Genomic DNA, 23,454 nt, shown 5'->3' with positions numbered 1-23,454 from the left:
CGAAGTCTGCACATCCTCACCGTGTGTGCGTGGGTTTCCTCTGGGTGCTCCGGTTTCCTCCCACAGTCCAAAGATGTGCGGGTTAGGTGGATTGGCCATGCTAAAAAAAAATTGCCCCTTAGTGTCCAAAATTGCCGTTGGGGTGGGGTTACTGGGTTATGGGGATAGGGTGGGGGGTATGGGCTTGGGTAGGGTGCTCTTTCCAAGAGCCGGTGCAGACTCGATGGGCCAAATGGCCTCCTTCTGCACTGTAAATTCTATGATTCTATGAATTCCAGCTTAGAAAGCACTTTGTTTCAGATTTTACTGTCATAAGGTAGAGAAAGAGCCAATGCCATACCTTGTTTTCTCTTTCCCAAGGCAGTTACCTTAGTCCACATAACTACTGCACTTCTCCATTGGTCGTAAGATTCCCTTTCAGAAATTAAGGGGGGATAGTCATATCCAGCCATCTTTATCCTGGGTTCAGCCATGTATCTTTTTTTTCCTTCTCACTCACTCCTTGGTTTGATCAGGAAAAGTTGTATCTTTCAAACCTTCACATTTGCACAGCAACCATCCTCTGCTACCATTGTTATACATTTTAGTTACCGTTGTATGAAGAGTCAAAAGTCCTGTTCCTTTTCACCAAAGACCATTTATTTCACTTCCACAGCCTCTGCACAAAACTCTAACAACGCACCACCTGACACCAGGGCCACCTGAAGCCCCTTTACATATCAGTGTCAATTATTGGATACTTAAACTAAATTTGACAACTAATTGCAATGTCTCTTAATGCATTACTTAACTCTTAACCCATTACTTAACAGTTACCAAAAGGCCAGATCCATTTATCCTCCCTGCGGAGTCCCTCTGGGCCTTGAAATGTTAGAATCCATTTTAGAAGTTTCTCTGCCGCCTTCCGGAAAGCCTGGGCCTGCCGATCCGGCAGTCAAGCTGCAGGCTCGTGATGGTCCCTCCATTTTAATTGACACAAAATGGTGGATGGCGCCCGCGGTTTCTTGCCACGTGCAGCCCACAGCTGGAAAGCACACGTTCCGGGTGGGATTTGTACCAAATGTTTGCTTGGTGGACAGGGGCCGCCTCCAAAACGTGTACTTATTTTTGATTTGTTTCGCTCCAGGGTTATTACCGCAGGACGGCAGAATATTTCCCGACTCGCCATCGTCAGCGATTAGGCTGCTTCGCCGTTCCGATGGTGCACTCGGCCGTCCTGATTGACCTGCGCAAAGAAGCCACACGGGACCTGGCGTTTTATCCACCGCACCCAGAATTCTCCTGGGCTTTTGATGATATCATTGTGTTTGCATTCTCGTGCCGTTCCGCAGGTAGTTATCGTGTGGTGCAGTCGGGAAGATACGGGCTGAACGACCAAACTGATTTTCTCCTGGCCTGGTTTCCCCCGGGTGTCTAGCGATGTACCTTTCCCGCTCCATCATTTCTATTATGCTTTCTCTTCTTTTGTCTTCTGCCACCAGCCTCTTCCACCTCACCCCCCCCCCCCCCCCCAACCTGTACCACTCTCTCGTCAACGTGCCTCCTGTCATTTCCCACCCCCCCTCGGATATCCCCCCCCCCAAAAAAAAAACCCTACCCCAACCCTCCGTCCTATTCACTCCACCATTGGTGGCTGTGCACTCGTCTGCTTACCCCTTAATTTTGAACCCCCCCACCCCCCCGAACCTTCCTCTCTTTCTCGTAGAATCTTATGGAGTCTTGCAGCACCAAAGGAGGCCATTTGGCCCATTGCGCCTGTGTTGGTTCTGTGAAAGGGTCTTCCAATTGAGTCCCACACCCCAGCTTCCTCCCCAAAATGCTGCGAACTGGCTCTCTTCAAGCACATGTCCGACTGTCTTTTGAACGATCCTCTGGAATCTGCTTCCAGGTTAGGATGCTGCAGATCTCAACAAACCTCTGTGCTTCCATCAAGCAATTCCTTCAAAGCTATCTCTTTGACCAACACTTTGGTCTCCTTCCTGTCCCACTATCTCCATGTGTGGCTTGGTGTCAAACTATATCTAATAATGTTTCTGTGAGGCGCCTTGGGAGGTTTGACTATGGTAATGGTGCTATACAAATGCAAGTTGCTGCTGTGCTTGTGGGTTCCCACGATTGACCGGAAACACAGCATTCTGGGATGTGCGGTTTGTTTTTGAAGACTGGCAGCTACAGTTCCCAGAATGTATTGCGACATAACACACCTTTGACTCTGGAAGATTGGAATAAATGGGTCTTTTTCCGATTGGCAGGCAGTAACTAGTGAGCTACAGCAGGGATCTGTGTTAGGACCCTAACTGTTTACATTATATATCAATAATTTGGCCAAGGGAATTAATATCTTCAAATTTGCAGATTTGGGTGAGAGAGTTGGGTGGGGGAGTGAGTTGTGGGGAGGATGTAGAGATGCTTCAGCGGGATTTGGACAGGCCGAATAAGTGGGCATATGCAGGGCAGATGTAGTATAATGTGGATAAATGTGAGGTTATCCACTTTAGTAGCAAAAAAAGGAAGGCAGATTATTATTTGAATGGGAGGGCAGCACGGTGGCGTAGTGGGTTAGCCCTGTAGCCTCACGGCGCCGAGGTCCCAGGTTCGATCCCGGCTCTGGGTCACAGTCCGTGTGGAGTTTTCACATTCTCCCCGTGTTTGCGTGGGTTTCGCCCTCACAACCCAAAAGATGTGCAGGGTAGGTGTATTGGCAACGCTAAATTGTCCCTTAATTGGAAAAATGAATTGGTACTCTAAAATTTAAAAAAAATTAAAAATATAAATTATTTGAATGGGTGTAAATTGAGAGAGGTGAATACTCATCGTGGCATTGATGTCCTCGTGCATCGGTTGCTTAAAGTAAGCGGGCAGGTACAGCAGGCAGTAAAGAAGACATGGTATGTTGGCCTGCATAGTGAGTGAATTTGAGTATAAGAGCAGCGATGTTTTCAGCAATTGTTATCGGGCATTGGTGAGGCTACACCTGGAGTATTGTGTACAGTTTTGGTGTCCTTATCTGAGGAAGGATGTTCTTGCTATGGAGGGAGTACAGCGAGGGTTTACCAGGCTGATTCCTGGGGTGGTGGGACTGTCATATGGGGAGAGACTACGTCAGTTAGGATTATATTCATTGGAGCTTCAAGAGTGAGAGGGGATCTCATAGAAACTTACAAAATTCTAACAGGATTAGATGGGGTAGATTCAGAAAGAATGTTCCCGATGGTGGGGGAGTCCAGAACTAGGGGTCATGGTTTGAGTATAAGGGGTAAACCTTTTAGGACTGAGGTGAGGAGAAATTCCTTCACACAGAGAGTGGTGAATCTGTGGAATTCACTACCACAAAGTAGTTGAGGCCAAAACATTGTGTAATTTCAAGAAGGAGTTTGATATAGCTCTTGGGGCTAAAGGAATCAAGGGATATGGGGTGAAAGCGGGATCAGGGTTTTGAATTTGATGATCAGCCTTGATCGTAATGAATGGCGTAGCAGGCTCAAAGGGCCGAATGGCCTCCTCTCGCTTCTATATTCCATATATGTTTCTGTGTGTTGGAGTTTGTCTGGTGTGTTTGTCTCATTCCTTTTCCTTTGGAATCCTCTGACCCAGAGGGCCAAGGATGGTCAGCTGTTCGATATTGTCACAGCTGAGATTAATAGGTGAGCATTCAGTGTATCGAGAGACATGGGGATAGGGTGGGAAATGGACGTAGAGGAGTGGGATAGAAGGTATGAGATGTTATGGGATCGGGACCCAGGAGGAGGGCTGAGCAATTGCCTCAGTTACTGGGTCAAGTCCTGATCACCTTTCTTGTTCTTTCATTTTGCAGAAGTTCAGATGTACGTGTGCAATAAAGAGCGATACGGTTTCCTCAACCTTCCTGGCAAGCCCCAAAGCACATTGGAAGATGACCGCCTCAACTTCGTGCATCTTATGTTGGATGCCATGAGTAAGACCGGCCTTGAATGCATTCTCTTTGGCCCATTTGGGGCACAGTGGAATAGGTATGGCAGGGAGAAAAAGATATAGGGATAAGCATGGATAATATGTTTTGTGAGGGCCACGAAGAATCCAGCACGAGTTTTAAGGATACAAAGTAATAAAATTTATTTACAATAACACATATATATATATATATATATATATATAACAGCAGCAGCAACTTCCCTTGCTGCTCACTCCTTCCTGCTGGTTCCAAACTGGCCAGCTTTATTTATACTTGGAGTTTACTAATGGTTTCTCCGCCCCCCTCATTGGGGAAGCTCATGCTCCCACAGGATTGTCATTAGTCCCCAGCCAATGGTAAGCAGGCAGGTTATAACACGGTAGCACCATGGTTAGCACTGTTGCTTCACAGTGCCAGGGTCCCGCGATCGATTCCTGCTTGGGTCACTGTCTGTGCGATTCTGCACGTTCTCCCTGTGCCTGCATGCGTTTCCTCCCACAAGTCCCGAAAGACGTACTGTTAGGTAAATTGGACATTCAGAATTCTCCCTCCGTGTACCCGAACAGGCGCCGGAATGTGGCGACGAGGGGCTTTTCCCAGTAACTTCATTGCAGTGTTAATGTAAGCCTACTTGTGACACTAATAAAGATTATTAGATTATTATTATCGGTAGCAGATAAACTCCCATGAGCACCATGGTTCCCTATCCTAGTTTGAGCTGTGGCCATGTGACCTGTCAGGGCTATTGATACACTCAAGAATATTGGATTGATGTCCTGAAACAATTTATCCAAAAGGATTCATGCAATATATCCTCTTTAACCATATACAAATCTAAATCTTGAAAACTCTGACCTGTCTGTCTTCACAAATTGTCCCGCGTCCTGTACAGATATGGAAAAAAAGGATTCGCATTTATATAAAGTTTTTCACAACTTTTGGATGTCTCAAAGTGCTTCACGACCAATTAAGTATTTTTTGAAGTGTCGGCGCAACCCAGGACTTGTGAGTCTTAGATGTGGTTCAATCAGTAGCACTCACATGATAACCCTTTTTTAAAAATCAGATCAAATTTGAAATCCCAGTTATTTACAAAGAGAATGAAGCATGCGACTCCGCTGTTTGCAACAGAAATAAAATTACTATACAAGAGTCAATAAAGCAAACATTAAATACCATCTGACCTGTACTCTAACATCCAGAAATAACATGAGTTAAACATAAATAAACAAGTAAATTTCACCTTAAATGACAGCTACCACTAAGACAGAAAGGAGAAGAAAGAACATTGAAAGGAACATTTTTGGAATGTTTTGGTAAAATAGCCACGTAATAATAATAAGCTTTATTATTGTCGCAAGTAGGCTTACATTAACACTACAATGAAGTTACTGAAAATCCCCTAGTTGCCACTCTCTGGCGCCTCTTCGGGTACACAGAGGGAGAATTCAGAATGTCCAATTCACCTAACAAGCACGTCTTTCGGGACTTTGTGGGAGGAAACCATAGCACCTGGAGGAAACCCACGCAGACACGGGGAGAACGTGCAGACTCCGCAGACAGTGACCCAAGCCGAGAATCGAACCTGGGATCCTGGAGCTGTGAAGCAACAGTGCTACCCACTGTGCTACCGTGCCGCCATTAACATAGGCTGTTGGTGACCTGTTGCTCTGCTGACTATTGGCGTACCATTCTCTCCAGTAATCAAGTAGGAATGATGAGCAAAGAGGGAGCTTATGGTCAGTGGAGGAAAAAACTGAAGAGAGAGAACAAGCTGTGGCGTACTGTGGTTAGTGTTTTATTTTATTTTGAGTAGTGGTTGCTGTTCTCTCCCAGTACCTTTCTGGAGTAAAGTGACCAAACGCCCAAGTCTCAAGTGCTGACATTTGTTTCCCTAAGCTCTTAAGCAGTCAGTCAATCTTATGGAGACGGCCAGGTTTACAAGCACCATTTTAACAGTCACCATGACCACTTGGCTTGTGGACAGAAAAAGACACAAACAAAATGCAAGAGCCTGGCAACTACATCGTTCTCAGTGATTAAGTGGAATTGGAGCCTTGCTCCTAAATTGAAGTGGCACTTTGAGAATTCCTTTGGAATTAAAGAGAGGAATTGTGGAGCCTTACTATGTGTAAACATTGGCTCCCTAAGATCCTCTTTGTTTCTATAGAAGCCTGCATATTTTAAAGGGGGCAATAGTCCTAATCTTAAAAAGGAGGATAGAGCGGTCAGTGTCTGTCTTAAATGCTAAGTTCTACGTTACTGCATTACTACTTAGGGTTGGGGCTGGGCAGCTGCCAGTTTTGCTAGTATCGTTTTGGAGTGCTGCCCACGGTGCCCTGCGCAGCCCTGATGTCACGCTGACGTACAAAATGTCTGCCCCCATCCAGCTTCTAGCCAGTCGCGTTAAGGCTTATCAACCACCAGAACGAACCTCAGCAGTACCGCTTTGCTCTGTGTCAGCCTGCAATACATAGACCGGACTTTTCCAGCCCTTCACGCCAGTCCGATCTTCCAGTCCCACTAGTGTGATCGGAGATTTCAATGGTTCGCCGGCCTGGAAACCTACGGTGGGAGGACGGAAGACGGTGGGGATGAGTGCTGGAAAATTCCGGCCAAATTCAGAAATTCAGAACTTTAAGAGCAAACCCGGAGCGTCAGGACATGGAAATAAAAGCAGCGAATGTTGGCAAGCAGTTGATCAACGGCATAAATATTCAGGAGACTCTGATGACACATTTATCTGTTTTATCTATTGTTGGCATAGAATTACATAATGGTTACAGCACAGAAGGAGGCCATTCGGCCCGTTGTGTTCATGGTGGTTCTCTGTGAGAACAATGCAGCAAGTCCCACTTCACTATCTTTTCCCGGTTTCCCTACAACTTTTTTCTGTTCGGATAATGATCCAATTTCTTTTTGAAAAGGTTGAACCCGCCTCCGCCGTGCAGACCCTAAACGCTCAATGAAACTGCACAAAGAAACTTTTTATTCTCATGTCTTCAAGTTATTTTTGCCAATCGCCTTAGATCAGCGTCTTTTGGTTCTGGACCCGTCAGCCAATTGGACCAGTTCCTCCCTCTCTACTGTGTTCACACCCCTCATGGTTTTGAACACCCCTCGATCAAATCTCCTCTCAACTCCCTCTTCTGTAAGCAGAACAGCCCCAGCTTCTCCCATCCATCCACGTGACTGAAGCCTCTCACCTTTGGAGCCATTCCGCTAAAATCTCTACATCCTCTCTAAAGTCTTCACATCCTTTCTGAAGTGTGGTAGCCAGAATTGAATGTCCTGCTCCGGGTTGAAGCCAAACCCTTTTGCAAAGATTTGCCGACACTTCCTTCAGATTAATTCCAGATTTTCAAGTATTTTATTTCATATCCCTCCTTCCAAGTTTATTATTTTTTTTGGAAGGGGGACTTTGCCTGTTGCGAGCAAATCTATTTAAACAAAGAAAAATGAATGAGGCTGGGTTGAGTCTACTTATTATCACTTCCTGAATGTTTTTTAAACTACGAAGTAGACTACATTGGGTTTTCGTTTTAAATGCAAATCATAATTTCACCGCAATGCAGCAAAATCTTTATTATCTAGCATGCATGGAAATGGGTAGTTAAGTAAAATGCCGGTTAACGAAGAGTTCCATTTACCAATGGAATACAGAGCGATACGTGTAACGTAAACTGATATTCCAGAACTCAGGAAGTATAGAAAAGTATTAATTATACTGGATTCTCCGGTCCCTGAGCCGGATGTTTCTCCGCGACACGCCATTCGCTGGCGGAGGGATCCTCTCTTCCCGTTGTTTGTCAATGGGATTTCCCATTGAAACCACCCCACACCGCCGGGAAACCCACGGCGAGGGTACGCTGCCAGTGGGAAAAGTGAATCCCAACGGCCGGAGAAATCCGACCCTATTTTTCAACATACAGTAAAAGATAAATTAAAGTATAAAACAATACGATATAGAGATACGGCTTCTGGATAACTTTGTAGTTGGTAAAGTGATTAGAAATTCCAGTTCGTAGAGAATCTGGTTGGCAGAGGGCTGGATAGCACAAAGGTTACAGTGTGTAATGTATCTACATTTGCAATGTTTATGATTGGAGCTCAGTACTTGTTAAAAAAACAAGTGACCCCCCCTTGCCCCAAAGATACATGCATGCACCCCTCTACAGGGGGCTTGGATCTAATTGTTTTTCCCTTCTGTTTTTCCTTGCGAGCTTCTCATCACTTGCATCAGCAAGTTCACTGCCAGCCTCGCTTCCTGGTATGCCCCCTGCATGGCACATTGGTGAGGGTCATATTAATCAGGACTTGGCTCTTCAGCTGGTTCTGTGGCAGTCGATCCCGGCATCATCGCACCGACACGGCAAACCATCGCCAATTCTCTTTGCAGTGTGCCTATTTTAAAACATGGGATGTTGCTGGGTAGGACAGTAAATGTTGCCTGTCCCTAATATCCCTTGAGAAGGTGGAGGTGAACATTCCTGAACCATTGCAGCCCATGTGTGTTCGCAATTTGATGCAATTGAGTGACTTAATTGCTAGGCCATTTCAGGATTAATCACATATGTTTATGGATCTGGAGCCACATGGGGTGGAAAGGGCCTCCAGGCGATTAGTGAAACAGATGTGTTGCCACAGCAATCCAGTGGGTTCATGATTATTATTAATGAGACTAACATTTAATTCCATATTTATTAATTAATGTGTCTTCTCAATGTACTGGGCTCCATTCACTCCTTCTATGTTTTTCAAAATTAATGTACGGGAGTGAGTGTTGCTGACTCGGCCATCACTCATTGCCTTATTGACCATTCTTGAACCGCTGCAGTCATATTCTCTCTTGTTGGAAATGATCATTGCCTGGCACTTTTAAAATTTGAATGCCACTTGCCATTCACGGGCAGCACGGTAGCATTGTGGATAGCACAAATGCTTCACAGCTCCAGGGTCCCAGGTTCGATTCCGGCTTGGGTCACTGTCTGTGCGGAGTCTGCACATCCTCCCCGTGTGTGCGTGGGTTTCCTCCGGGTGCTCCGGTTTCCTCCCACAGGCCAAAGATGTGCGGGTTAGGTGGATTGGCCATGCTAAATTGCCCATAGTGTCCAAAATTGCCCTTGGTGATGGGTGGGGTTACTGGGTTATGGGGATAGGTGTGGACCTTGGGTAGGGTGCTCTTTCCAAGAGCTGGTGCAGACTCGATGGGCCGAATGGCCTCCTTCTGCACTGTACATTCTATGATTTGTCAACACAAGCCTGGATATTGTCCAGCTCCTGCTGGATTTGCGCATGGACTGCTTCAGTAGCTGTGGAGTTCTGGATACTGCTGAACATTGTGCAGTCATCAGTGAACATCCCCACTTCTGACCTTGGGCGAGATTCTCCGACCCCCCCGCCGGGTCGGAGAATCACTGGGGGCTGGCGTGAATCCCGCCCCCGCCGGTTGCCGAATTCTCCGGCACCGGATATTCGGCGGGTCGGGAATCGCGCCGCGCCGGTTGGCGGGCCCCCTCCCGCGATTCTCCGGCCCGGATGGGCCGAAGTCCCGCCACTAAAATGTCTGTGCCGCCGGCGTAGATTAAACCACCTACCTTACCGGCGGGACAAGGCGGCGCGGGCGGGCTCCGGGGTCCTGGGGGGGGGGGGGGGCGCGGGGCGATCTGGCCCCGGGAGGTGCCCCCACGGTGGCCTGGCCCGCGATCGGGGCCCACCGATCCGCGGGCGGGCCTGTGCCGTGGGGGCACTCTTTCCCTTCCGCCTTCACCACGGTCTCCACCATGGCGGAGGCGGAAGAGACTCCCTCCACTGCACATGCGCGGGAATACCGTCAGCGGCCGCTAACGCTCCCGCGCTTGCGCCGCCCGGAGATGTCATTTCCGCGCCAGCTGGCGGGGCACCAAAGGCCTTTTCTGCCAGCTGGCGGGGCGGAAATTCGTCCGGCGCCAGCCTAGCCCCTTAAGGTTGGGGCTCGGCCCCCAAAGATGCGGAGCATTCCGCACCTTTGGGGCGGCGCGATGCCCCACTGATTTGCGCCGTTTTGGGTGCCAGTCGGCGGACATCGCGCCGATACCGGAGAATTTCGCCCCTTATGTCAGAAGGGAGGTCATTGATGAAGCAGCTGAACATTGTTGCGCTCAGGACACTACTCTGGGGAACCCCTTCAGTGATGTCCTGGAACTGAGATGATTGACCTCCAACCACTTCAACCATCTTCCTTTGTGCCGGGTATGACTCAAACCAGCCGAGAGTTTCCCCCCTTGATTCCCATTGACTCCAGTTTAGCCAGGGCTCCTTGATGCCCTCCTTGATGCCATATACCCGGCCAGATGATGCCTTGATGTCAAGGGCAGTCACTCTCACCTCACCTCTGGCATTCAGCTCTTTTGTCCATGTTTGAACCAAGGCTGTAATGAGGTCAGGATTTGAGTGACCCTGGGGAAACCCAAACTGAGCATCCGTGGGCAGGTTATTGATCAGTAAGTGCCACTTGATAGCATTGTTAATGACCCCTTCCATTACCTTATTGGTGATCGAGGGTAGACTGATGGGGTGGTAATTAGCTGGGTTAAATTTTGCTTTTGGTGTACAGGACATACCTGGGCAATTTCCCACATTGCCGAGTAGATGTCAGTGTTGTAGCTGTACTGGGACAGTGAACTATTGATGGTGTCATCATATTTGTATTCACACAGTATAAATACAAACGCTCAATGTAAATTAGCAAACAAAAAGTTTGTGTCCAATATTTAATGTATGCTATAAAATATATCAGTATATATGTTTATTATAATATTCTATAATAATCAATACAGATTATTAAATGTAACTAGTATAGGTTTAATACAGAGATAGTATAGAACTGTTATTACGTTCAGTGGAGTACATGGGACAGTATAGTTCGTACATTATGCATAGTTGAAACACATGGATGGCATGGTGGCACAGTGGTTAGCACTGCTGCCTCATAGTGCCAGGGACCCAGGTTCAATTCCGGCCTCGGGTGACTGTGTGGAGTTTGCACGTTCTCCCAGTGTCTGCGTGGGTTTCGTCCGGGTGCTCCGGTTTCCTCCCACAGTCCAAAGAAGTGCAGGTTAGGTGGATGGGCCATGCTAAATTGTCCCTTGGTGTCCATACGTTATGTGGGGTTATGGGGATAGGACGGGGGAGAGGGCCGAAGTAGGATCAGTGCATTAGCGTCAGTCTTAACTGTTCCAATCGGGTGGGAACAAGAGATTTGTGTGGGTCAGCCACCCATTTTCCACAGTCCCCTCAGTCGGTCGATGGGCCGAATGGCCTCCTCCTGCATTGCAGGAATTCTATGATTCTAAACATCGTATGCAATGTTACTTAGATTTAGTGACCACATATGATGGCAGAGCAATGCCGTGGTTGGAAATTCCATTTTACCTCCAGGTCTAGTTTCAGTCTCGCTCAAACTGAAGGGATGGGGTTTTCCTCTAACGGCTTGTGGAATAGGCTTGAGAGGGTCTTGAACCAGTTCCTAATGGGTGTGAAGCCCAATGGGCTTTAACCACGATCGTCAGGCTCACCAGTGTAGCCAGGGATGCCCAGGGTAGCTGGAGGCTGGGGCTAACACTGGAGCAGAGCGGAGAGAGCTTTACTCAACTTGTCTTCCGTCACCTCCTAGGGGATTGCTTGATGCTAATGCCAAGGAGCCAATTTTAACCTTCCCGTTATGCAGGGTGATGTGGAAAAAGGGAGGCTGACCCACCCTGGCACTCTGATCATTCAAAAAAATAATGTTAAAAGCTGTATCAATATCCGAAACATAATGCATATTATTATTATTATTTGCAAAGACCATGTAGGTATTTATCTGAGCCAAGTTCATCCAAATGACTGTGCAAATGTGAGTTGAACTGTTGGTGTTGCCATGGGATTTATATCAGGAAGGTTTTCTCTTTTCTCTTGCAGTTGATGGCCCTTCAATGCACCCATCACAATTCACACATCTCCCACCAAAGTACCCGGATAAAATGGTATTTGATGAGGTAAGCACGGTGCTGAGGTGGCGGAGTCTCGCCGTGGCTGGGGTAAGGCGCAACAGAATTCAAAACAAAGTTGAGAAAGGGGTTGAGTCACACACTTATCCTACCCGCCCGTCACTTCTGTTCCTACCAATCTCCCATTGGTTTCTTTCCCAGGAATCGAGGATATCAAATTGTTTGTCCTCCTCTCCAGACCCCAGGGGCGGCATGTGGTGCAGTGGTTAGCACTGGGTCTGCGACACTGAGTTCCTGGGTTTGAATCCCGGCCTTGGGTCACTGTCCGTGTGGAGTTTGCACATTCTCCCCATGTCTGCGTGGGTTTCGCCCCCACAACCCAAAGATGTGCAGGTTAGGTGGATTGGCCACGCTAAATTGCCCCTTAATTGGAAAAAAAAATAATTGGGTGTCTCCAGGTCCCTCCACTGTTGTGGTCGGCTCTACTGCTGCAACCCCACCTTCGTGCGTATCACCTGTTCTTCAAACTCCAATCCCCATTGTATTCCCGCCAAGCTACCCCTCCTCACCTCTTCCTCAGCTCCCAATCCCACCATCGTTTATTAGGATCTCTCCTCTTGCTACCGCCATCCCAATTCTCAAAAAACACTTTTTGACTGTGTTTTTTGTCACCTCCCCTGATTATTCTCCCTACTCAATGCCAATCTTTCCTCTTGTGGAACTCTTTCGGGACATGAAAGACATGGAGCTGGATTCTCCATTGCGCCGGCAGCGCACCCACGCCCCGGGGATTTCCCGATGGCATGGGGCTGCCCACAATGGGAAACCCCATTGGCCGGCTGGCGGGACAGATAATCCCTCTGCCGGCGGGGGCGCGGCGCATCAGAAAATGGGTGCGGCGGGACGGAGAGTCCGCCCATGAAGTTTGTCATTCTGTGGGCAAGTAACTAGTTGGGTCAAATGGCCTAATTCCTGGTGACTTTGATGTGTTGCCATGAATGTTGAGCAGGTTTACTCTGATGGTTAAGATTATGATGCTTAATGGCATTAACAGTGGGGGGGTTCAGTTCCTGTATTGGTTACTGTTGCTCTTGAAGCCTGCCCCTTCTTGTAATGCCATTATTGAACCTTGCTTAGCAACCTCAGGCATGGAAGAGAGAGAGGGAGAGATTTTCAGGAACATCTTGACCTTTACTGCGCCCTGGAACAACTGGTCCAATATATTTCACACTCTCAGATTGATGCTGAAGTGAAACACTAAGGGCGGGATTCTCTGGCCACGCCTGCCTGACAACCGGAAATTCCTGTCCGAGGTCAACACACCTTTACATGGTGTCCCGTCCCTGACAATCTTGCGGCGGGGGCAGGGCGGAAGAATCCAGCCCTAAGATTACAGTAATAAATTAGACAGATACAATTATTGTTTTTAACCCTAAAATATGATTGGGATGATTGACAAGTGTTGATTCTGCGTTCCTTTTCGTTTGTCTCCCTTCCTCTCTTCCTCTCAATTTGACCGTTCTTGCCACCTTGATGAAAGTTAAATTTAAAATCCTTGTTCCTTCCCGCAAAAGCTCCTCCCTTTGGAAGTCACACATTTTAGCAAATCTGAGTTTTGATTGGCGGGACAGCGTCTTTGATACTTGGGGCCCATGGGGCTGTAGGACAGGAAGGTTTTTGTCAGCGCGATACGCAAAGGGAGGTTTAATATTTTTGTTTGATATTTTTTGTAGGTTTTTCTAATAAACCTGCAGCGACGCCCAGACCGACGGAAGAGGATGCTTCAGGCGTTGTATGAGCAGGAGATTGACTGCAAGATAATTGATGCGGTGGATGGAAGGTCAGTCAATCTTCAGTGGGACTTAAAGTGGAGGAGGGGGGAGGGGACTCTTTGACAAAGAGTCACCCAGACTCGAAACGTTAGCTCCCTTCTCTCTCCACAGACGCTGTCAGACCTGCTGAGATTGTCCAGCAATTTCTGCTTTCGTTTCAGGTTCCAGCATCCACAGTAATTTGCTTTTATCTGTGGAATAAGAGTATTGGTTATCAACCCAGTAGCTCCATAGAATGTGCAATTGGACCATTTACTATCTGCCTGCCCTGGTTGCGACATTATAGAAATGTACAGCATGTGAAGAGTTAATGTCATTTTACAATTGGCCACTCGATGGAGCTAGGGACAGTACTATACAAGGCACTGACTCTTAGGCTGCTGGGAGAGAGTGGAGTAGAGGAGAGGAGGCTGGAGGGAAGTGCATAGTAGAGCTAGAGAGGGTAGAATATAGGTGGCGATTCTCCAATATTGGGCCCAAGTGTGAACGCCGTCGGTGGGCCCCGATCGCGGGCCAGACCCCATCGGAGGTCCCCGCCCCCCGGTGAAGGAGCCCCCCCCACAGGCTGCCCCCCCCCCCACCGTTCCCGCAGAGTTCCCGCCGGCAGCGACCAGTGGTGAACGGCGCCGGCGGGACTCTGTCGTATCGGCGCGGCCGCTTGGCCCACCCGGGCCGGAGCATTGGCGGCCCCGCCGATTCCAGCAGTCCACGGCCGGCGCCGTGCCAAAAGCGCCGGCGCAAATGACGCCGATTCTCCGCGCCTCGGAGAATCGCGCGCCGGTGTCGTGGCGCGGTTGCGGCGATTCTCCGGCCCGGTTACAGTTAGAGTATAGAGATGGTGTTAGTGGGTGTAGCTTAATATAATCTATTTGTTTACTGTAGGAATAAGTGTCAGACTTTAATTTAAGTAGTGTAAATAAATTTAGTTTTGTTGATGAGCCTAGCTGACAACCTCACAAAGATCACCACACTGTTGATTCAGGTGAAGGGTTAAAATCTTGCAGTTGAGAGGAACAGTGTGTTTTTCAGTGGCCTGTCCAAAGTTCTTCACCAATCCACACATTACTGGGAATAAAGTTAACTGCTCATTCAGAGTGAAAACTCAAGCATAGCTCCTGATTCTGCTCCAGTGTGTACGTTGGCTTTGCACATGGACAGTGTTGCATTGAATTATCTGAGACCCAGGTTCTTCCATATAGAATGGCAACCTGGAGAAGGACTCTGTGGTGATATGCATCACTGTAAATACACAAGGGGTTAATGTGAATACACTAGTACTAGGTGAAAACTAGAGGGAGCACCAGAGACATGCAGACATACAGCTAATGAACACTTAATGGACACGACCAATGGGCAGTCAAGACACCCAGAGGTGACACTGCCACAGGGGGGCAACCCATATAAAAGGACAGGGCACACATGCTCTTCCTCTTATCCACAGACGACACTCAGAGAGCCAGGGGCAGATCGGAAGCATCACACCCACCATGGCTTAGAGCAGACTGGTTAGTTAGACTGAGTTACTATAGCAAGATTAGCAGGAGACACAAACTCAAGTAGGAGAATTGTTAACTGTTCAATAAATGTGTTAAACCTATCTCCAAGTCTGAACCTTCCTCTGTCAGAGCATACATCAAGGAAGCAGCTTATGCTACACGAAGAAACATAACACAACAGGCTCCAGCACAGGGGCACAAATAAATCAAGAGGCAATGGCTTTCCCAGTTAGAGGTGAAATGAAAACTGACCCTCCTCCGTCACTGTTGAATCCTCCCCCCCCTTTATGTCCCCCGCCACCTGCCTACCACTAACATGTCTGATTCCCTACAGTCTTTATCCAAGCGCCTGAATGGAATATAAAACCAAGGGGTTGGCAGGGACGGATGTAATCATGGCCCAGTTAGCCCCACTATGAGGGCAGGGATGATTGAATCTGCAGCTAATGGAGAAAATGTGGCTGCAATTGCTTTAAATTAAATGTGCCTCGGGAGGTTGGCCTGATGCCAAGAGTAGAGAAATGACCCCGAGGGGAATTTAAAGGAAGCCAGTAAAATGTGGCTGTATTCTCAGCAAGGCCGGGTGAGACAGGCATGGAGGAAATTTGGGGCAGGTAAGTGGGTACGCAGTGGCTCTGATTGCCACGCCGAGAAACTTACGGCCCCAGTGTGTTTGGAGTCACAAAGGGAGGTTTAAACCCCTAAGCGCCTGGCTTACAGGAAACAGTGTTACCGTTGTGGCACTTGCTGTCTGCGGGCTGTGTGCATTTTTAAATTTGAGGGCCGAATGGCGGCTTGCTGACGTTGCTAATTCTCTCTCCTCAGTGCTCTGAATAGCACCGCCATAAAAGCCATGGGAATTAACATGTTGCCTGGATATTACGACCCATTCTCCGGCAGAATTCTCACCAAGGGAGAAGTTGGATGTTTTCTCAGCCACCATTCCATCTGGAAAGAGGTATGTAAAGTTGGCATGTTGACTTTCTATGTTGTAATTTTTTTTTTTGTTTTGCTGCGCTTTTGTTCTGGGTTTTTGAGTCTGAAACCCTGTGATCCAAAGTGCCGTGTCCATAGAAACATGTCCATAGAAGAGTCAACTTAATTATAATCATGTGATAAATGATGTATTTTCCCTGGCATGTTCTGGACATGTCTATTTGCATTTCCCATTTGTCCCACCAATTAAATTTAATGGAGGTTGGCAGACATTGAAATGAGTGGAGGTTTGACCTTATATGGGTTTCTCCTCTCCTGACTCATGCTCGAGACAGTTGTGTGGGAGCTGCCGTCCATCAGATAACTCCGCAAAATAACTGTTCTTCATTTGTGCGTCTGGGAAGGGCGATGACGGGTCTCGCAGGCCAACACTGCGAGTTTGCAGCGTCGGATAGCAGCCAGGGGCAGCACTCTTCGTTACAACCCTCAAGGAGGTCAGGGGTGTGGACCATCCGATTCCCCGCGACCTCTGCTGGGCACCAACTTCCCCGGTAACAAAGAACAAAGAAAAGTACAGCACAGGAACAGGCCCTTCGGCCCTCCAACCCCGCGCCGACCATGCTGCCCGACTAAACTACAATCTTATACACTTCCTGGGTCCGTATCCCTCTATTCCCATCCTATTCATGTATTTGTCAAGAAGTCCCTTAAACGCCACTATCGTCCCTGCTTCCACCACCTCCTCCGGCAGCGAGTTCCAGGCACCCACTACCCTCTGCGTAAAAAACTTGCCTCGTACATCTACTCTAAACCTTGCCCCTCGCACCTTAAACGTATGCCCCCTAGTAATTGACCCCTCTACCCTGGGAGAAAGTCTCTGACTATCCACCCTGTCTATGCCCCTCATAATTTTGTAGACCTCTATCGGATCGCCCCTCAACATCCTTCGTTCCAGTGAGAACAAATCAAGTTTATTCAACTTCTCCTCATAGCTAATGCCCTCCATACCAGGCAACATCCTGGTAAATCTCTTCTGCACCCTTTCTAAAGCCTCCACATCCTTCTGGTAGTGTGGCAACCAGAATTGAACACTATCCTCCAAGTGTGGCCTAACTAAGGTTCTATACAGCTCCAACATGACTTGCCAATTTTTATACTCAATGCCCCGGCCAATGAAGGCAAGCATGCCGTATGCCTTCTTGACTACCTTCTCCACCTGTGCTGCCCCTTTCAGTGACCTGTGGACCTGTACACCTAGATCTCTCTGACTGTCAATACTCTTGACGGTTCTACCATTCACTGTATATTCCCTACCTGCATTAGACCTTCCAAAATGCATTACCTCACATTTGTAACGGGGCAGAGCTTCCCCTTAACAAGGGGAGCCTGTGCAGTATTAAAACCCTGAACTAAGTGAAGGGCTGGGTGGGAGAACCCTTTGGGGGGGGGGGGGGTGGAATAGTCTAGTTTATATATGTTAATCAACATAGTTTTTGCACCCTATCTTATCGTTTCCTTGTGGTCATTCTGTGTGGAATCTACACCTTCCTTTTGGAAGATTTGAGGTGTTGAACCTTATTGCAATGGCTGCACCACCAACCATACAGGTTGAGATTGGCCAATTTAGCACAGGCCAGATTTTGAAACTTGGTCTCCTCTTGTTTTGTGTGTCATGTTACTTTATACAGTGCTAAAATACCACCGAGCCCATCAGAGGAGCCTCTACTTTTAATTGTAGAATCATAGAATCCCAACAGTGCAGAAGGAGGCCATTCGGCCCTTCGATGCTGCACCGACCCTCTGATAGAGGACCCCCACCTCAGTCCACGGCCCCACCCAATCCCCGTAACCCCACCTAATCTTTGGACACTAAGGGGAAATTTAACACAGCCAAGCCACCTGACCTGCGCATCTTTGGATGGTGGGCGGAAACCAGGAGGAAATCTACGCAGACACGGGGGGGGGAAACGTGCAAACTCCGCACGGACAGTTGCCTAAGGTTGGAATCGAACCAGGGTCCCTGCCACTGTGAGGCAGCAGTGCTAACCACCGTGCTGCCCATCGACTTGCATCAGCTTCTTCAGGTTCCATGTTAATAGGTTCTGGCATTGGCTCTGATGCCGAATGGACTGTACAAAGTGACGCTGAGCTGCATTGATCACCTTCAATCCTCAGTCTCTGCTGGGCCCAGGCAGTGAGAATGAGTCACAATGCCAGGGACCTCGTTCCCATTCGTGTATTGTGAAACTTTTGCTAGTGCTTATTTTTGGCCTGCTTTTGATTTGAATCTGTGCTCTGCGCCAAAACTAATCATGTCTTGAACCAGATCTTGGCTTCGGCCGATGTTCAGGCATATCACACACTTTCCAGCAAGGGTCACTGGTTGAAGGTTAGGAGAGTGAACCTTGGCACGTTTTTCCCATTCCAAGTCCAGGAACACTGCTGTAAATTGTAGCCCCAGTACTGCCAAATGAAGTTCTTCTGGTCACTAATTAATTAACAGACCCCTCAAGCCTATCCTGCCATTGAATTAGATCATGGCTGGTCCATGTTTAATTTCCTGCCTTTGCTCCATATCATTTGACACCCTTATCTAACAAAAACTCATCTATCTCTGTCTTGAAAGTTCCAATTGCCTGACCACAGCTTTGCGAAGAAGAGAATCCTCGATTTCTGCTAATGCCCTGCGTGGAAAATGATTCCTGTTTTCTCTCCTGACTGGCTTAGCTCCAGTTTTACGATCGTTAACTCTGTCCTTGATTTCCCGCACTAGTAGAGATAGTTCCGCCCTGTCATTTTAGGCATCTCAATCAGCACCTCCTTCAGCCTTCTGAGCGAAACAGACTGCGGGTCAGGTTTGTGAAGCCCTGTCCTCCTGATTTAACCCTCTTAAGACCCGGTACCATTCTGGCGAGTCTGCACTCCAAGCCCCCCCCCCGCCGATTGGGATAATGCTATTTGAATGTGGTCGCAGGTTGTGGATCGAAAGCTGAATAAGGTCGTGGTGTTTGAAGATGATGTGAGGTTTGAGGCCTATTTTAAGAGGAAGTTGGTGAGACTGCTGGCAGAAGTCGAGGATGTCGGTTTGACGTGGGACCTTATGTAAGTAAATATTAAAGCTGAAACAATCGTTTGAGGGACTTAATTGGGTGACTTAAATCAGCACCAATGTGATATCCCTGGAATAGCTTCAATCTTACAAGGTGGCCCGGGGGGGGGTAGTTGGAGAGAAGTTTTCCCCCCTTGATTGTCCAGGAGTATTTTTTTTTTTAAAATGTATTTTATTACAAACATGTATCAAAACAGGTTACAGCAAATAAACACCCCAGGAAACCTACTTCCCAACAATCAACTATAAAGTCTGCACAGATTTTTCCCCCTTTTCATCCCCCTCTCCCCCGTGACGAGCAGCCCCTCAAACACGGTCACAAACTCCCCCACCTTTCCTCAAGCCCCCCTGAAGAGCCCCTTAACTCATACTTTATCTTGTCTAATCGCAGGAAGTCGTACAGGCCGCCCAACAAGCCGCTACCCCCGGTGGCGATGCCGACCGCCACTCCAGTAAAATTCGCCGCCGTGCAATCAGAGAGGCGAAGGCCAAGACATCGGCCTTCCTCCTCTCCACGAGCTACGGCTTCTCGGAGACCGCAATTATCGCCACCAAAGGGTCCGGGTCCACCTCCTCCTCCGCTATCCTGGCTAAGACCGCAAACACTCCCGCCCAGAATCTTCCCAATTTTTCGCAACACCAAAACATGTGCGCGTGATTCGCTGGCCCCCGCCCACACCTCTCACACTCATCAACTGATTCCATGTCTTGATTGTCCAGGAGTATTATCTGGTTTTCCACCTCTCACACGAGGGCGTCACGGTAGCACAGTGGTTAGCACAGTTGCTTCACAGCGCCAGGGTCCCAGGTTCGATTCCCAGCTTGGGTCACTGTCTGTGCGGAGTCTGCACGCTCTCCCCGTGTCTGCGTGGGTTTCCTCCGGGTGCTTCGGTTAGGAGTGAGGAGGGGTTATTGGGTTACGGGGATAGGGTGGAAGTGACGTCTTAAGAGGGTCGGTGCAGACTCGATCGGCCTCCTTCTGCACTGTATGTTCTCTGCTAAACCCCTGTGGCACGCTCTGTCTATCCCAGTTCATGTGAAACAAAATTTAAGTCGCCATAGTCCCAGAGGACTGTAGGCTGCTCTCCCCTTTTGAGAGAGAGCTGATTGGTGGTGGTTTAACCTGAGGGTCACCACACCTCAGGCGAGAAACAAGAGTGAGAAGGTGGGGCCACTATGGATGATCTCAGCTGGTACGGGAGTTGAACCCAGGCTGTTGGCGATGCCCTGCATCAAGGACCAGCTGTCCAGCCAACTGAGCTAGCTGACCCTCAGTTCATACAGACTGTAAGCGATAGCAATGATGCTTGGCAACTCCCATCCAGTCCTCACCTGATGCTACTCCTCAGACACTGAAGCAGTCCACGTGCAAATGCAACCAGACCTGGACAATATCCAGTCTTGAGCTGGCAAGTAGCAAGTAACACTCATGCTACACAAGTGCCAGGCAATGACCATTTCCAACAGGAGCGAATCTAACCATCTCCCCATGACATTCAATGGCAATACTATCGCTGAATCCACTACAATCAACATCCTGGGGGTTACCATTGACTAGAATTTAATTTGACTAGCCATATAAATACTGTGGCTGCAAGCGCAGGTCAGAGGCTGGGAATCCTGTGGCGAATAAATCACCTCCTGACTCCCCAAAGCCTGTCCAGGCACAAATCAGGAGTGTGATGGAATACTCCCCACTCGCATGGATGAGTGCAGCTCCGACAACACTCAAGACGCTCGACACCATCCAGGACAAGGCAGCCCTCTTGATTGGCACCCCTTCCAGAAACATTCACTCCCTCCACCGCCGTCAAACAGTGGCAGCCGTATGTACCATCTACAAGATGCACTGCAGTAACTCACCAAGGTTCCTTAGGCAGCACCTTCCTACCCACAACCACTCCCATTTATAATGACACGAGTAGCAAATTCAGCAAAGAAGGATGAAGGGATTGATTAAGAAGGGGAAAGTACAGTATAAAAGGAAGCTTGCAGGGAACATAAAGACTGACACTAAGAGTTTCGACAGATATGTGAAGAGAAAGAGATTGGTAAAGAGAAATGTAGGCCCACTGCAGACAGAAACAGGGGAATGCATAACAAGGGACAAAGAAATGGCTGAGCAATTAAATACATACTTTGGTTCTGTCTTCACAAATGAGACACAAATCAGGGGCGAGATTCTCCGACCCCCCGCCGGGTCGGAGAATCGCCGGGGGCTGGCGTGAATTCCACCCCCGCCGGTTGCCGAATTCTCCGGCACCGGATATTCGGCGGGGGCGGGAATCGCGCCGCGCCGGTTGGCGAGCCCCCACCCGCGATTCTCCGGCCCGGATGGGCCGAAGACCCGCTGCTAAAATGCCTGTCCCGCCGGCGTAGATGAAACCACCTACCTTACCGGCGGGACAAGGCGGCGCGGGCGGGCTCCGGGGTCCTGGGGGGGGCGCGGTGCGATCTGGCCCTGGGGGGTGCCCCCCTGGTGGCCTGGCCCGCGATCGGGGCCCACCGATCCGCGGGCGGGCCTGTGCCGTGGGGGCACTCTTTTCTTTCCGCCTTCGCCACTGTCTCCACCATGGCGGAGGCGGGAAGAAACTCCCTCCAATGCGCATGCGCGGGAATGCCGTCAGCGGCCGCTAACGCTCCCGCGCATGCACCGCCCGGAGATGTCATTTCCGCGCCAGCTGGCGGGGCACCAAAGGCCTTTTCCGCCAGCTGGCGGGGCGGAAATTAGTCCGGCGCGGGCCTAGCCCCTTAAGGTTGGGCCTCGGCCCCCCAAGATTCGGAGCATTCCGCACCTTTGGGGCGGCGTGATGCCCGACTGATTTGCGCCGTTTTGGGCGCCAGTCGGCGGACATCGCGCCAATACCAGAGAATTTTGCCCCAGATCCCAGAAATGTTGGAGAATAAAAGGTTTAGTGAGAGGGAAGAATTGAGGGAGATCAGCATTAGTAGAGAAATGGTGTTGGGAAAACTGATGGGATTTAAGGCGGATAAATCCCCAGGGCCTGAGAATCTGCATCCCAGAGTGCTTAAGGAGGTGGCTCTGGAAATAGTGGATGCATTGGTGGTCATCTTCCGGGATTCTATAGACTTTGGAATTGTCCCTGCAGATTGGAGGGTAGCTCACGTCACTCCGATATTCAAAAAGGGAGGTAGAGAGAAAGCAGGGAATTATAGATCAGTAAGCCTAACATCGGTAGTGGGGAAAATGCTTGAATCCATTATCAAGGACTTTATAGCGGAACATCTAGAAAGCAGTGGCAGGATCAGCATGGATTTATGAAGGGAAAATCATGCTTGACAAATCTGTTGGAATTCTTTGAAGAGGTAACCAGTACAGTCGACAAGGGGGAGCCAGTCGATGTGGTATATTTGGACTTTCAGAAGGAGTTTGACAAAGTCCCACATAAGAGATTATTGTGCAAAATTAAAGTGCATGGGATTGGGGGAAATGTATTGAGGTGGATAGAAAACTGGTTGGCAGAGAGGAAACAAAGAGTAGGGATTAATGGGTCCTTTTCAAATTGGCAGGCATTAAACAGTGGGGCACCACAGGGATCGGTGCTGGGACCCCAGCTATTCACAATATATATTAATAATTTGGATGAGGGAACAAAATGTAACATCTCAAAGTTTGCAGATGATACCAAATTAGGTAGGAGCGTGAATTGTGACGAGAATACAGGGATCCTACAGCAAGATCTGGACAGGTTGGGCGAGTGGGCAAACCAATGGCAGATGCAGTATAATTTGGATAAGTGTGAGGTTATTCATTTTGGAAGCAAAAACAGGAAGGCAGATTACTACCTGAATGGTTGTAAATTGGGAGAGGGGTGTGTGTAGCGGGACCTGGGTGTCCTTATGTCGCTGAAGGTAAGCATGCAGGTGCAGCAGGCGGTAAAGAAGGCTAATGGTCTGTTGGCCTTCAGTGCGAGAGGTTTCGAGTATAGAAGCAGGGATGTGTTGCTGCAATTGTACAGGGTCTTGGTGAGGCCACACTTGGAGTATTGTGTGCAGTTTTGGTCTCCTTCTCTGAGGAAGGATGTTCTTGCTCTCGAGGGAGTTCAGCGAAGGTTTACCAGACTGATTCCAGGGATGGCGGGACTGTCATATGAGGAGAGATTGACTAGGTTGGGATTGTTCTCGCTGGGATTGTTCTTGCTGGAGTTCAGAGGAATGA

The 23,454-nt window shown here is 48.7% G+C and overlaps 1 protein-coding gene across 1 annotated transcript in view; it reads left to right on the top strand.

The window, feature by feature from the left end:
• LOC140399258 (procollagen galactosyltransferase 1-like) overlaps window positions 1-23,454 on the top strand; it is a 96,799-nt gene that overhangs the window by 42,951 nt on the left and 30,394 nt on the right. Inside the window, exons 5-10 of the mRNA XM_072488702.1 lie at window positions 1,127-1,331; window positions 3,815-3,934; window positions 11,873-11,949; window positions 13,635-13,741; window positions 16,055-16,187; window positions 19,140-19,267. Of these exons, the coding sequence (XP_072344803.1) occupies window positions 1,127-1,331; window positions 3,815-3,934; window positions 11,873-11,949; window positions 13,635-13,741; window positions 16,055-16,187; window positions 19,140-19,267 (770 nt within the window). The remainder of the gene's footprint in view (window positions 1-1,126; window positions 1,332-3,814; window positions 3,935-11,872; window positions 11,950-13,634; window positions 13,742-16,054; window positions 16,188-19,139; window positions 19,268-23,454) is intronic.

Source organism: Scyliorhinus torazame, chromosome 22, assembly GCF_047496885.1.
Source record: "Scyliorhinus torazame isolate Kashiwa2021f chromosome 22, sScyTor2.1, whole genome shotgun sequence".
NCBI lineage: Eukaryota > Metazoa > Chordata > Chondrichthyes > Carcharhiniformes > Scyliorhinidae > Scyliorhinus > Scyliorhinus torazame.
The sequence above is the reverse complement of the archived record's forward strand: the minus strand, read 5'-3'. Positions and strand labels throughout refer to the sequence as shown.